General features: G+C 37.8%; 1 protein-coding gene across 6 annotated transcripts in view; it reads right to left on the reverse strand.

The window, feature by feature from the left end:
- The window catches only part of KIAA0825 (KIAA0825 ortholog), a 414,781-nt gene that overhangs the window by 270,302 nt on the left and 129,309 nt on the right, over positions 1–15,170 (reverse strand). For all 6 annotated transcript variants that reach the window (XM_035727666.1, XM_035727664.1, XM_027605650.2 and 3 more), the window contains 3 exons: positions 14,000–14,190; positions 11,255–11,437; positions 387–497 (listed from right to left, as the gene is read on the reverse strand). In XM_035727666.1, the coding sequence (XP_035583559.1) occupies positions 387–497; positions 11,255–11,437; positions 14,000–14,190 (485 nt within the window). The remainder of the gene's footprint in view (positions 1–386; positions 498–11,254; positions 11,438–13,999; positions 14,191–15,170) is intronic.

Here is a 15,170-nt window from a genome sequence, read left to right on the forward strand (position 1 = left end):
TAAGGCTCTAGTTTGTTCCATGAATTACCCAGTTTTGCTGTCTTTTTTTTTTAAATAATTAGTTGGAGAACTGTCAAATCCCCAGTCATAGATCAAGAAGGACGAAGTTTAAAATGACTAAGCAATTAGCTAAAATAGAACTAAATTCCAAAAATTCACATTTTCCATTACAACACTAAAGCTATAAGTTAGCGGAATGATTATCAAGTTTGTATACTGGAATCTTGAGCTAATAAAAAAGAGAAGTAATACTTTTTACTTACCTGCATAATATAAAAATTATAACTTCTTTTTGGGAGATGCATTTACCTCCATGGATAAAAGTTTCCATTGAACTTTAAAGGGATCAGAGAATTACACATAGTGAGGCATTTAGAGGTTCTCACCTGAGTAAAGAAGGGTAGAAATGTGATATGCAAGAAAACCAATGTAGCGGTTGCTTGAGAAATGGTTTTATGGAATCTGAAGCAGAATCATCTATGCCATGCTGAAAAGTCCTGGGGGAAATAAAAGAATTATTTCAGAATACACAGGAAACATTAACCATGAAGACCATCAAACTTTTTATTTTCACTGAGTATTTGAAGTTAATGATTTTTTTTTTTTCTTCTGAGAGAGCACATGTGATTGGGGATAGGGCAGAGAGAGAATTTTAAGCAAACTCCACGTTCAGCACGGAGCCCCAGGCTTGATCTCATGACCCTGAAATCATGACCTGACTTGAAATCAAGAGTTGGATGCTTAACTGACAGAGCCACCCCCGGCACCCCTCGAAGTTCATGATTTTACACAAAATGGTATTGCACTAACTAGAATGGACAATGCACCAGTCCACTTGGGATCTATGTTAATAGGGAACTCAGAGGCCCCTATACTGAAACCCTTACACTTGGAAAAGTATGACAATACCATTATTAGGTAAAAACTACCATTATAAAATTTGTCAAAAATGAATGAATAAAGAATAGGACAGTGAATACCATTTATATCATCTCCTCAACCTGGGTCAAATAAATGTCAATATTTTGTCATATTTGCTTCATTACTGTAGAAATGTTTAGCATAAAGCTACCTCTCTTTATTCTTTAAAGTGATTTATAAATACTAAACAATTAATGAGAATTTATGATTAATTTTGTATGCTCCTAAGAGCCTACAGAGGGGTTATAAAGAAGAATTTAACTGTAAAATATACGACTATGATTTCAAAATTAGAACAATTTGGCCAGAATATCTGGTCTACAATTATCTTTGGAGAAGTGACTGTAACATTTTTCTAGGTTGGCCCAAATTCCACAATAAATCTTGAGGTAATAAGAAAGAATTTGCTACATAAAATCTTTAGTAGATAGTTTGGCTAATAAAATTTTTATCATAACAGGAGACTATATTTGTCTACATTGAGTTAAGAGTAACAACTGGGAACATTTTAGAAATGGAATTGTTTGAAGTGGTACTATCTCTCTCTGTATATAGTACAGGAGCAACAGCGTCTTTGAAATAATATGTAGAAGAGAATCCCATTTTGAAAACCCATTCTGATCTTTTCATTCCATATCCTGCTTCTTGTAGTATCACATTTTCCAAATGTGACCCGTCCTTCCTCAGTTTGTCTTGCCAAGCAGAACACCTACTAATGAAATATACTTCAATTTCTTAGACTTTTAATATATCTCTTCTTTGAAAGCCATTTTTTTCTTACTAAATTTCAGAAAGAACAAAATTTCTTAAATATGCCTCAAAATGAGGCTGTCATGTTTCCAATCCCTACATTCCACTGTGTGAACTAAGCAGAAGCCTGGGTCAGGATACTGCGATATGCTTTCATGCCAGCTTTCGTGCCAGCAATGGGGAATTGCTGAAGAGTTTATAGCATGGGAGTTATATCAGCTATTTTATATTTTAGAAAAATATATTGCACTTGTGCAACAGTGTGGAGAGATCTGGAGGGATCAAGGCTAGGGTAAGAGGGATAACGACATGATACTTCAGTAGAACAGACAGAAGAGGACAACATCCTAACTGAAGTAAGAAGCAAAGGAGAAATGGGTAGGAGGCAAATATATAAAACTTAAACATAAAATTAATAGAATTAACTCCCTAAAGACATGGGGTTGGAGATGGCACAAGGGAGAAGGTAGAAAGGAGAAGGGCTAAGGGTTGAGAGAAACCTGGGAGGACTCGCAGGTATTTTACTTAGGTTCAGGTGGGCTGAGGGAGCTGCAGGCATTTGAAGTACATCTAAAGAGAGACATCCAAAAGAAATTTGGATTTGCTGATGTAGCCTACATAAGAGATATCTGGGTGGAAGATATTAATGTGGAAGTCATAATGGCAAAACCATGGGGATGGGTGAATTCACCCAAAGAAAGAGCGTACGAGGAAAAGATGGTTAAGAACAGAGCTCTAGAACACACCGACATTTAAAGGGTGAGGCGAGAAAGAGAAGCACTCAAATGAAACCAAGGAGGAATAATTCAAGATGTAGGCAAAGAGCCAGGACAAAGTGATATGAGGGAAACCAAGGGAGGAGAAATGGCCAATAGTGATAAAAGCTGCAGAGAGGGTAACTGCACGGAGGGACAAAAATTGGAGTTGGCGACTGGATAGGCATGGATGACCTGGCCCATGCTGTTTGTTTAGCTGATGAGGGCAGTTGCGGTTCATGGAATGAATGACGGGTGTCAAAGTGGAGACAGTGAATACAAACTGTTTTAGAAGGGAAATACAATAATAGAGAAAGAAAAAAATTTAATATTTAAAAGACTACGGCCATGAAATAGGAGGTAGATGTGACCAAGAGCACAGGAAAAAGATCTACTTTGGCTGGAAAAAGAGACACATTGACTGTCAAAGGATTTAGAGGTGAGCAAGGATCAAGATAATTATTTAAAGTGGAAATGAGAGGTTAAAGTACATTCATGACGGTCTCGGTTTTCTCAGAAAGTACGGGACAAGGCCATCTGCTAACAAATAATGGGATGGGGCAAAGTGGAAGGTTTGGCTAAAGTGGAGGAGGATGCTTTGGAGAGAAAGCCGCCCACTGGTAGGACAAAGAGCGGCATGATCAGAAGGTACAAAAGGCCAGCTAAGTGACTCTCACCAGCAGTGTTCCAAACTCTGGACAGACAGGCCAAAAGAGTGAGAGTAGGACGTGTACCAGCAAGGGACGTAGGAAGGGAGGGTGCTGGTATCATGTGAGAGGAGATGTAGCAAGGGGTCTGGCAAGAAAGGAGCTCTTAAAGGAAATCAGGCTGGCGAAAAAGGATGGGACAAGAGATGAGGGGCTTCATGAGAGAGCAGTAGAGACTGGCCCCGCCTAATTTGGCACATACTTCTGTGAGCCCTTTGCATAAAGTCCCATTTGTCCAGTTATCTGGGGGGGGGGGGGCAGTTCATTTCTCCATGAATGAACACCTTAGCTAGAATGTATTCTCTGTCATGTTCAGCTGGCTCTCTAGACTGCTCTACCTCACAACCTTGTAATGTCTTCCCTGACCAGCCTAAGATATTTCTTGTCTCACCACCTCATCCCTCTTTATGCCCTTATTTTGCCTTGTTTCTTCTGAGGACTTAACCTCCCTCTGATCCTTTCACATTTACTTTTTGCTGCCTGCTCCGTACCCAAGGGTAGGGTCACTGAAGACTATTCAGAGGCAGTGCGTGGGCATACACAGGAGCCCTGGAGCCAGAAAGACTAAGTTTTTAGCTTGGGTGGGCTCTTTACTGGATGTGTAATGTTGCTTGACAATTGCTTCAGCTTCAGTTTTCTCACTTGGAAAAATGAGAATAATAATAATAATCACCTCACATAGTCAGTGTGATGATTGACATCACGCATATAAAGGTCCTAGCAAAGTGCAGGCACGTAATAAGGGACCAGGATATGTAAGATCTTATCAGTATGATAACAACAGTTGCAAATACTTCTTAAGAAGGCCTACAACTATCTCATAGTCTAAATGGTTGCCTAATTACAGTTTCATCCTTGAGATTAGAAAAAATAATGGAGAATCTAGTAATAATGGGATAGTTATTTGGAATGGTGCCAAAATTTCTTAAGACTACAAACTACCAGCGATACAGTATTTCCCAGAACATTTCTGCCAGTACCGAAACTCTTTTATTCCACTCATGGTTTCTCAGTCATCCTGGTAATAGTAGGGTTATTTGGCTATAAGAAATGTTATGGCAGATGTTTATGGTCTCAGAGGGGGTGGGATCTGTATAAGCATTTAATTCCACAGCAAGATCCCAAATTAGTGTCATTATTCTGGAGAGTATAACAGGGTGAAAATTGGCCCACAAGCCTCACTGGGGGAATGAAATGATGAGCTGGCTATTAGATAACCTCTAATGATGTTTTGGTATACACTTAAAAGAGAGGACGTTCTAAATAATTCATAGTGGAGAATAAAATACAATCGTGAGAGCCACAGAATTATATTTTCCACAAGACATAAAAGAATTTTGATAGGGCAAATTTAAATACTCTCTTAAAAATAAGTAATTGTCCAGAGGTTGAAGCAGAATACATTTCCTCATATTTCCAAATTAGCAGACTGTAAAGATCGTTTTGCTTAAGGGGAGGAAAGTGGGATTTGGGGAAATTCCCCACCCTTCGTCCAGCCTCAGCTGCCCCTTGCCCTTTCCCTGTCACTAGCATCATGCAGGCTCTGTGCTCATCATGGCATGCCACTTGGGCCCTCTGCCCCAGATTCAGTCTCTTGTGGTTCTCTGATGTACAAGTATGTTGCCTTCCTTCCCTTCTTCATTAACAAAACTCATTGACTTTTTGAGCTTATGTAGCCAGCTGTTGCTAGAAAGAAATAAATCCAACGCACATCAAAAGTGAGAACAACTGATAAGCTAAAAAGAGCTAGCTGGGTTTTATGCTTTTCTTGTGCTGCCCTGCTTTTGGCTGCCCTCCCAGGAGAACAGTGTCTCATAATATGATGCTAAGGAACAAACCTCCAGGATGGAGTTGAAGCAGCCCAAGGATGTAAATTCCAAGCGGCAGAGGGGCCAGGCCAGATGCCTCACTCCTGTGTCTATCACGGAGCCTAAGCCGTTGGAGGTGCTCGATAAACTAGAGTATCAAGAGAAGACCACAACATCAGAAGAAGTAGAATTAGTGTGAAACTGAACTCCCGGGACAGTGCTGGAATGCTTGAGACAATGAGAACATGCAAGCCTTTCTGATCACAATTAACCATAAAGATGTACAGAGAACCAAGTTCAATCTACTTCACCATTTTAAACACAATTCTAAGTGATTGTTTTGCTTTCATAAGCCAGCATCGCCCCTGGGACTATAGGTAATTGCCTAAATGTCATTAAGTAAGAGAAATTAAGGTAAGACACTAAGAAATATGGCTCCCCACCTTTCTCCTGCCCCCTGGCTTGAGAGCATGATGAAAATAACTCTTTGAGGTTAGAAAATGATAATTTGAAGATAGAAAAGGACTGGCACAATGCTTGGACTAACTGTAGGTACATAACAGATGCTGGTTAAAAAAGAAGGAGAGAGAGAGAAAAGAATGAATAGAAGGTATTGTCCGACCTTCCTTAGTGGAAAGGAGGATGAATTTCAGGGGCCATCTGTGATGAGCAATCTTGGGTGGTACGCAGCCAAAGGGCAGACAGAGAATGGGACATATGGTGGTCAGGCCGAGCGAGACTTGATCTCAGAGGAGAGGGCAGGAAACAGCTAGTCAGAGATTCAGGGCACAAGCCTTCTCCAAAGGCAATGACTAGCCCTTCACCTGTGTTTTATATTATTAGAATCACATATAAGGCTGTTTGATTTTAGGTTTAAAAAAAATAGCTATTTTCCTCAAAAGCAATGTGTAGAGGAAGGGAACAAAAGGGAGTCATTTAATCTAAACAAAATGGCTAAAACAACTAACTTCACTTTCTGAATCATTTTACATTCTGCCAATTCTTTTTTACATTTTAATTATTTAAATCTTTATTTCTATTCAGTACATATTCATTTTTAAGAGCTTTATTAAGATATCTAACTCATATACCAAAATGTACTCATTTTAAGTTGACAACAAATGGTTTCCAGTATATTCAGAGTTGTGTAACCTTCACCACTATCTCATTTTATAACATTTTCATTACCCTCAAAAGAGATCCTGTACCCACTAGCAGGTATTACCCATTCTCTCTCCTCCCAGCCTCTGGCAACCACTAATCAATCTATTTTTTGTCCCTTATTACTTATTTTGAAAATTTCTAGTAAAGTGAACTGGACAATATGTACTCTCTTTTGTCTGGCTTTTTAAACTTAACATGATGCTTTTGACGTTCAGTCCTGAAGTGAGGTAGGTAGCAACTGTCAGCACTCCAAATTTTTTTTATGGCTGAATAATATTCCACTACATGGATACGCTACATTTTGTTTATCCATTCACCAGTTGATGGGCATTTGGGTTTTTTTCACTCTGTGCTACTATTAAAATGCTGCTATGAACACTTGTATACAAATCTTTGTACTGACATACATTTTTACTTCTTTTAGGTCTATACCTAAGAGTAAAACTGCTGGGTCATAGGACCATATGCTCAATATTTTACATAAGCATACTCTATGCTTAATGTTTTGAGGAAATGCCTATTTTCAAAGCATGCCAGACGTTCTTGAAGTATGAAAAGTGAAATTTCAGTCCATGCTCTGCTTTGTGAGGGACAATGAAATATTTTAAAATAAATAAGTAAATAAACAGGCTAAGACCATAACCTCAAAATACCTAGTGTTGGTTTGAAACCAAACTATAAACACAGCATATTTTGAAATACCTTGGAATCTAGTTATTCAAAGCCATATTAGTGATACCAAGTGAACCTCAAGATAGGTCTGATGGTCAGTATTCGGGCCCATATCTGATGACTCCGGCCCTTGCCTGGTGGGTTGGCACTTGTACTGAAATTCATTCTTCCATGTTATTAAATGTTGTGACACTGGGGAGAGTGGGCATGTGTGTGTAAATAAATTTAATTTTAACATTAGAAATTTTATTAGACTTTACTTGATGGCAGGTATTTATCTTGCTCACTGCTGTAACCCTTGTGCTTAATCCCTGTACTTAATCAGAGAGGCTGGAGAGGCAACAACATTGATTGAATTGAAACTAAACTGCATTTACCTAAAATTCTAAGAAATTAAATTTTAATTCTTTGCATATAGAAATGAAAATTAATGTTCTACGCAAGCAAAACGCACCATCTGAAACCATGTTTGAGTATGTGGGTTAATGTGCACCGAGGATGCTTCCGAATGTGCACTTTAACTGCCTTGATGGAAGATCTACAAGCAATAGGCATTTTGGAAAATACATGGTGAATATTTTATGTTTCAGCAGGTCTCATTCCCTCGAGGACAAACTTAATGTACTCCTTTTATAAAATTCTAACAGAAATCTACAAAGGAGAGTTAAAAGAGAACACACATTTTTGCAAACAGGTTTCATTCTTCCTGAAAAGATTTTAAAATCATGTATGCCTGCCCTGGGATTTAGTGATCCTACACTAAACTCAGAAAGGAAAATACATTCAGTTCATCTGTCAGAACTACTTGGAAGAAAGGCAGTCACCTTCAAAAAAGGAATATCGCATGTAGTGACAAATGTCAGGTACAGTTTATAAAAAATTCAATACTATCAATATCTGATTGTTACTTTTCACCAATTCCTCAAAGCATACAGTTTAATTTTTTTTATTATGTTATGTTAATCACCATACATTACATCATTAGTTTTTGATGTAGTGTTCCAAGGTTCATTGTTTGTGTATAACACCCAGTGCTCCATTCAGTATGTGCCCTCTTTATTAATTTTTAAATGTGAAATAGAGACACATTTTTTCCCTAAATACTAATAATATAACAATCTCATACCCTGGCTGTAAGAGGAAGCTAAATAAATCAATAGGGTCCTTGTAACACACGTACAACTTTTTCCTACTTGGTGAAGAACATGCTGTCCTATAGATTTCCTTTGTCAATATAAAGCAAAATACATTTCAAAGACTGCATTGATATTCTAGAAAAACAATCATAAAATTTAAATCAACATGAATGGATACAATTTGTGAAAATTTATATGAACTGAGAAATATTAAAAAGGAAAGTATCTAGACTTTTGTTCATGCTTCAAAGCAATGTAGCCATGTATGTTTTATATTAAGAAAAACCAGAGGCAGTGCTTGGTGTAAAATGTTCTGTAATCCTGGTTGAAATTAGCAATTTAAATTTGTTGAATGAGGTTACAGTGCAGTATCTAATGCACAAATCACAGAGATTTGAGTACTTGCATAGTTGTTAAAAAATGTATCAAAAGGCCATGGGTTAACAATAATGAATGTATGTTACATTATTATTATTAAAATATGCAATCTGATAATAATTTATTTGTTTTACAAATGCATTGGGGGGTTAAAATTTTTCTATTCATCTGTGACAAACCATGAAATTCAATATCGCTCACCATGACCAATCCATGAAATTTGTCAACTTTGTTCCTGATTTTCACAGGGCCTTCCTCTCAGATGAAATGACCCGTTGAACTAAGAGCATAGCGATTTTTTCATCTATGGTAAATCAGTTGAGTTTCCTAGGATTTATTATGTGCTTCAGACCTTGAGCTTTTTATGATTATGAACTATTATGCATATAATCCCAAACTTATGGCAATTTATCTCACTATTTCTTCCCTTTGTGAAAGAATTCTCCATTTCTAAAATTAGTTCTCAAGGGTAGGGTTGCCAGAAGAAACAATCTATAAACAATGGGTTTGTTGAAAGTCAGAGTGGGTGAAAATTATAGGGAAATTGAAATCAAACTTGTTAATTACCCATAGAATTCCTAACACAAAAGTCTCAAAATTTACTGAAAATCAAGATTTATATATTTCTCTTACCAGAATCTTCCAGAAAGGAATACTTTACCGAATTTATCCTAAGAAGTAGAAATATGCGTACTTTTTCCTATCCAAGAAACTAAGAATATGCAATTATCTAGTCTTTCAAGATAAAGTGACTATTTTGAGGGAGAATTTAAACAAAATTGTATTATTGTTTTATGATAAGATCTACTTCAGCGTCTTCTCCAATATTACCAATTCAAAGGAAATAAATCAGAAAAGTAGTTCAAAATTTTTAATTTCCCTAAGTCTTATTTACTACATAAAACTCTTCCACATTTTAAAAATGCAATCGATGAGTCTCTCCTTTGCTGTCCTGCCCGCTACTCCCTTCCAGTGTATTAATAAACCTCTGTCTCCTTTGTTCTGCCTTGGGTGAGTTCTTTCACCCGATGGGGTCACCCCACATTTGGTACCCCTCACCCGGAACCTCTGATGGCCTGGCACTTTCCCTGGATTCTCCGGGACTTTCTCAGGACTTTTCCCCCAGTGGATCGCTCTAGTACTCCTTGGGAAACTGACGACCTTGGGGAACTGAGTAACCAGCAGAGGTTACTCCTCTGTGAGGATATCTGAAGCTCCAGAGGGAGCCAGTTCCCCTCTTGCCTTTGGAGGGAACCTGCCCTCCCTCTCCTTTCTGTTTTTGGCTCTTCTGCTGTCTAACCCTAGTATGCCTCACACAACAGATTTCTGGCCAGGGCGGCTCCTCGGTGTGGTCTGAAGGTCTGAGGGTGAACAGGTTGGACTCTGGTGCCTGTGAGGGTGAAGGATCCCTTTCCTCTCCTCTCCCATTCCACCCTCCTGAGGCCTCCATTCCTGACATGTGGTGCAGCTGGTAGGGGCAGCTCATCCAGGGTGAAACCACACACATTACCACCTTGGTTGGGACCCTTTCCTGACACTGGCTGACTCTCAGCCACCTTGCTTCTTTTGGGCTCCCCTTTTTTCCTTTGTTCCCTCGGATCCAGCTGCCATCTTGATCTATGGGCAAAAAACGTTCCCACGAGTCTGAGTGAATCCAACAATTCTGTACAAATGATGGTTCAACAAGGATCCCAGCCCATACCATCGAAAGATCCCCTCCCCCTAAATCCCGTGGACCTGCCCACCAGGGATTTTCACTCAAATCGCCTGTCTGCGTGTTAATATAATACCATGCTCTGGTCTATACCTGCACAGAACCCCTGACAGACCAACAAATTTAGGTAGGAACAGTGTGCTGCCTGTCCAGCATGAAGCAGCTACTGAAGATGAGACTTCCACCCAAATGTCAAAGATCCATCACTGTTGATCTGTCATGGGGGAATGCGGAGGACACTGTTAGGCAACAGGCGTGAGCAATGAAAACCTGAGTAAGGGAAAAGGGCCCATGGTGAGCACCGGGCTGAATGCAAACAGGCTCTCTAATGACCCACCTCAAAATATCCATAGGCCCTAGCTGACCAATGGGCTACTTGAAACCTGGCACGGGTACTAAAGAAGGAAAATTGCATACATTCCCATACCTCCTCACTCTTCCTCCTAACTATAGCCGCCCCCCCCCCCCACTGCTTCCTGGCAGACAGTCTCTCCTTTCCTCTTATGCCTGCTTCTCCCTCATACTGTATTCAATACACTTCCATCTCATTTTCCAAAAAAAAAAATGCAATTGCTGGGGCACAGGGCTGATTTAGTCAGTAGAGCACGTGATTCTTGATCTTGGGGTCGTGAGTTCAAGCCCCATGTTGGGCATAGAGTTTACTTTAAATAAGCAAATAGATGGATAGACAGAAAATAAAAATGCAATTACTTATTCCTATTGCCACCTACCATTACTAGCTCAGACACTACAGCCCAATACTCAAAATGCAAATGGATGGCAGATTAACTGACAATGTGGAAACATTAGGTTTCTTCCAGATTTGGGAATATTTTGGCATCAACTTTTAAAATTTTTCTATTAGAGCAAAGCACTTTATATCAAATTAAAACTAAAAAATATTTTCAAGAGAGTAAAAAGCCATTAGATATGATTTTCTTCTTCATTAAGTATCAAGCTATGATTGAAAATAACCAACCCATTAATAAAATCACTTAAACAACTCAAATAGTGAAGCTCAAGGTAATCCCGATCCTACTGGCGCCTTAGCATCTGATTGAGATTGACCGATAGAGATATAACAGTATTAGTTCGTTTTGTAAAATGGCCCAAATCACAATATCAAAAACGCACTTCAAAATATTTCTACTTGCTACTTCACACAATTCAATAAGTAGTATGAAAATAACTTTAAGTCCCGTTATTTACATATCACAATAGCTAAAAAGAAAATATGTTTGATACTTACTGATACAATTCAGTTAAGGGTGACGTCAAAATGACTAATGTTGTGAACAGATTATTACAATGGGTATGAATTTTAAAAATTTTATCATCTATATACTCATGAGGATTCAAAAGCTTCTGTACAGATGGACAAACTGACCATAACATGTTCTCAGTGCATATTAAAATTGTCGTGACATCAAGTCTATTGGAAAGAAAAAGAAAATCATGTTAAACTGTTTTTCTGCTTGGTATATACACTATCCTTCATATCTTTTATATTAAACATATATAAGAATAGAAATATTTGGTTAGATACCAGAGCTTCAGAGATCAAAGAGAGAAAGAATCAAAGCTTAGCATTTGAGTTTCCAGGTGTTAGATGACTCATATAGCATTATCTTTAGGAATGGTGAGGTCTATCTATAATACCGAAGTGTTTTAGGAGTGCTTTTCTTTCTTTTCTGTTTTTTTTTTTTAAGGTTTATTTTGCATTATTAGGATACTGTTCAAGAAGCTCAAGAGATTTTCCTTGAAATTATGTCCAGCAAAAGAGGAGCCAGATTAAAAGAAAATTTGCTATTATCCACATGTATATGATAGGTAAAATTTTGATAGGAGAACAATTCTCCTTATCCAAGCACAGGCCGCCAAAAGAAAGTTACAAGTTTGGGTAACATGTTTCCCCAGCAAATGGTAGAGGAAGAAAAAAATGAGACCAGAAGCATAAATGGAGAAGACTACAGTTTCCAAAATTTTCAATATTGAAGAAATTTGTGGAAACTTTGTTGTATTTTATAATCTTATTCATAAACTCATTTCTTCGTTTCTATCTTTCCTGTGTTTTAACAGAGACCCAAAGATCTGTTTAAAGATTATTTTGGTATATGACTGAATTGCACAAACCTCAGTTAATTTTTTCTTTTAAATTCAGTGTTCAAGAAATAGATGATGGAAATCATGAAGTGATAAGAAAACAAGTAAGTATGAAGATCTTTTAAAATGAGACTTTGGCCTCAAATTTATTTATGTATTTATTACATACATATATATAAAATAAGTTTACATATATATTACTAACATATAACACATATTACATACGATATATATGGTTTTGGTCATATGATGGTTGGAGGCCACTGGAATACGAAAACATCAATAACTGCCTTTAGGAAGGTTTAACTGCAATTTGCATCCATTTGCTCTAATAGTTAATTAAACAATTACAAATCCAAGATATATGTACACACACACACACACACACACACACGCACACATACACACACATACTCTGATTGCCACAGTAACAATGGTTTAGTATTAATCAAATAAAATTATTTATTTATTTTTCTTTAAAAAACTGTAAGAAATAACTCTAGCTTTTCATGGCATTTTTATGTAACCACCCAGAAAACATAAACCAAAAGTCTCTATAGTACAGTCAATTAAACATACTACCCAGTAAATCTGATTTCACAAACATCTCATAATGACTTGCCACCTCCTAGTCAAAAGGGATTTAAGCTACACAAAAAAGAATGAAGGTACTCTTTGCTCTCAGAAAAGACTTTCCATCTATTCTTCTCAGTTCAATGCTTTAAAAAAAATGCTTGGTCAGTAATTCAAAACAGCCTTTGCAAAATACCATATTTATGAAACACCGTAGCAGGACCTAAATACCCTTCAAATGCAGCATGCTTTACAAGAACATGATCAGGAAATGATTCCTGCTGCCAAAAAAAAAAGCCTCTGGTGTCTTTAGGTTTTTCCTAATATATATCTGAAGAAAAGACAGATCTTAATCACATTAGTGAGAATATTTATAAAACAAAAGCCTCTTCTTTGCCTGGACTGTTGTAGTCTTTTACGCACATTGTTGTAGCCATTGCCTAGATGCCTCGTAGACCTGGACTATAGTTTAGTCATTACCACCCAGTGACTGCTGCACCTCTTTGTCTGTGGGTCCCCATTTTACTGCACTGGTTTTTAGCAATACATGATGGAAAGAAAGGAAAACAATAAAGGAGAAAAAGAAAGAAGTGATTAGAATATATCAAGAAGAAAAATTATTAGACAAAGGAGTTTCCTGATGAAGATAAACTACACTATTTACTTATTTTGATTTTGATTTTTTTGAAGATTTTGAAGACAGAGAGAGAGACACAGCGAGAGAGGGAACACGAGCAGGGGGAGTGGGAGAGGGAGAAGCAGGCGTCTCGCGGAGCAGGGAGCCCGATGCGGGGCTTGATCCCAGGACCCTGGGACCATGACCTGAGACGAAGGCAGATGCTTAATGACTGAGCCACCCAGGTGCCCCTAAACTACACAATTTAAAAGCTTAAAAACAAAAAGAAAAACTAAAATCCCCTGGTTGTCTAGAATTTCAAAATCAAATTAACTGCTCCATCACAGCACTGCTGCTTCCTTCTCCATTTCAGGCCTCAATTTTCCCTCTTTATCTTATTTAATAACCTTTGTATATAAATGTCTTAGACTGTAATACATCTTGAATCATTTTTTTTTTTTTTAGAAACAAGTGGGTTCTACATACAGTTTTAAGAAAAAAAAAGAGCAAAGTTATTTTGATTGAAGTTCCACATTTCCACTTAAGTTATCTCAGGAGAGTTGAATATGATTTCCTTTCAGATGTTAGAAACATGTTAAATATACAAGGAGTTATGTCATGAGATTCAGAATTACATTCTGCTTTATACCAGTTGATGAAAAAGTTTTCTTGAAAAGCAATGGTTTTCACAACTTCAATTACCTGATCTGTGGCGTTCGCTTGTAACTGGGATGGGCCCGAGCATATCTGGAGGCCAGTAGACCCAAAGATTTCTCCAGCACTTCTGTTAGGATCACCTGGGCTAACTTAGGGGGCAGAATGGTCCAGAGATCGTGATGAAGAGCACAGAAGAAATAATGCCACATCTGGAGTGAGAAGGAGCATCTTTCCCCCTGGCAAAACCACCACACATTAAACAATAGACTCACATCTTCCAAAATGTCAGTTTGCTTCCTATGAACGTAATTAGTTCAGGCTGAAAGGAAATAGCTGGAGAGTCAGACACACTCAATGACCAAGAAAGATTTTTGACAAGATGTAAAACATCCTTATTGACAAAGGAACATATGTTTTATTTCAATTACGAGACCAGATATTCTAGTGCAAATCCAGGCCACAGGCTTTTAACCCAGCATACCTTGATTTACCTACTCCTAGCCTGGAGTTTAAAATTTACTTTAAGCAATCAACTCTACAGTTGCCAAACAAGTCATGCTCATTTAAGATAGTGGTCTGGTTCTTCTAAAATTAAATTTTAATAATTTAAATTAAGTATGTATATTTTCCTAAGACTATTACCATCATGGAGGTCACTCTTATAAATGTTTGAGATTTCACATTATAATGAAATGACAGGAATAAAGATAAACTTACATACCACATACTTATCAACATGCATGAAACCAAGGGGGGATGGGTAACTATTAAAGATTATTACATTAGGCTACTTCATTCATGGGGTTTTAATAACCATGCTAGAAACAGATACCATAATGGTCTGATTTTATAAGAGTTTGTAAAGCTTAGGCAGATGTTATCATTTCTTAGCATTTTTACAGTACTTTATACTTCCAAGGGGCCAGATTCTCCTTCCTTTCCACCCCCTACAGACCCAAGGGGCCAGATTCTCCTTCCTTTCCATCCCCTACAGACCTCTTCTGTGGGTACCAAATTCTCCCTGACCACAGAGGAAGACCCAAGAGCAGCTAAGACCAGTGGGAACAGGCAGAAATGAGAATGTGGCCTCAAGTGATTTACAAGCATTAATGAGTTAACAGGCTCTCAGGGAGGTATGCTAGTCGTTTGACCTCATTTTCCTCAAAGCAGATTAAAAAAACTACTTGAAATAGGAAGAGTAGAATGTTTTTCAAGT

This window comes from Zalophus californianus, chromosome 5, assembly GCF_009762305.2.
Source record: "Zalophus californianus isolate mZalCal1 chromosome 5, mZalCal1.pri.v2, whole genome shotgun sequence".
Taxonomy (NCBI): domain Eukaryota; kingdom Metazoa; phylum Chordata; class Mammalia; order Carnivora; family Otariidae; genus Zalophus; species Zalophus californianus.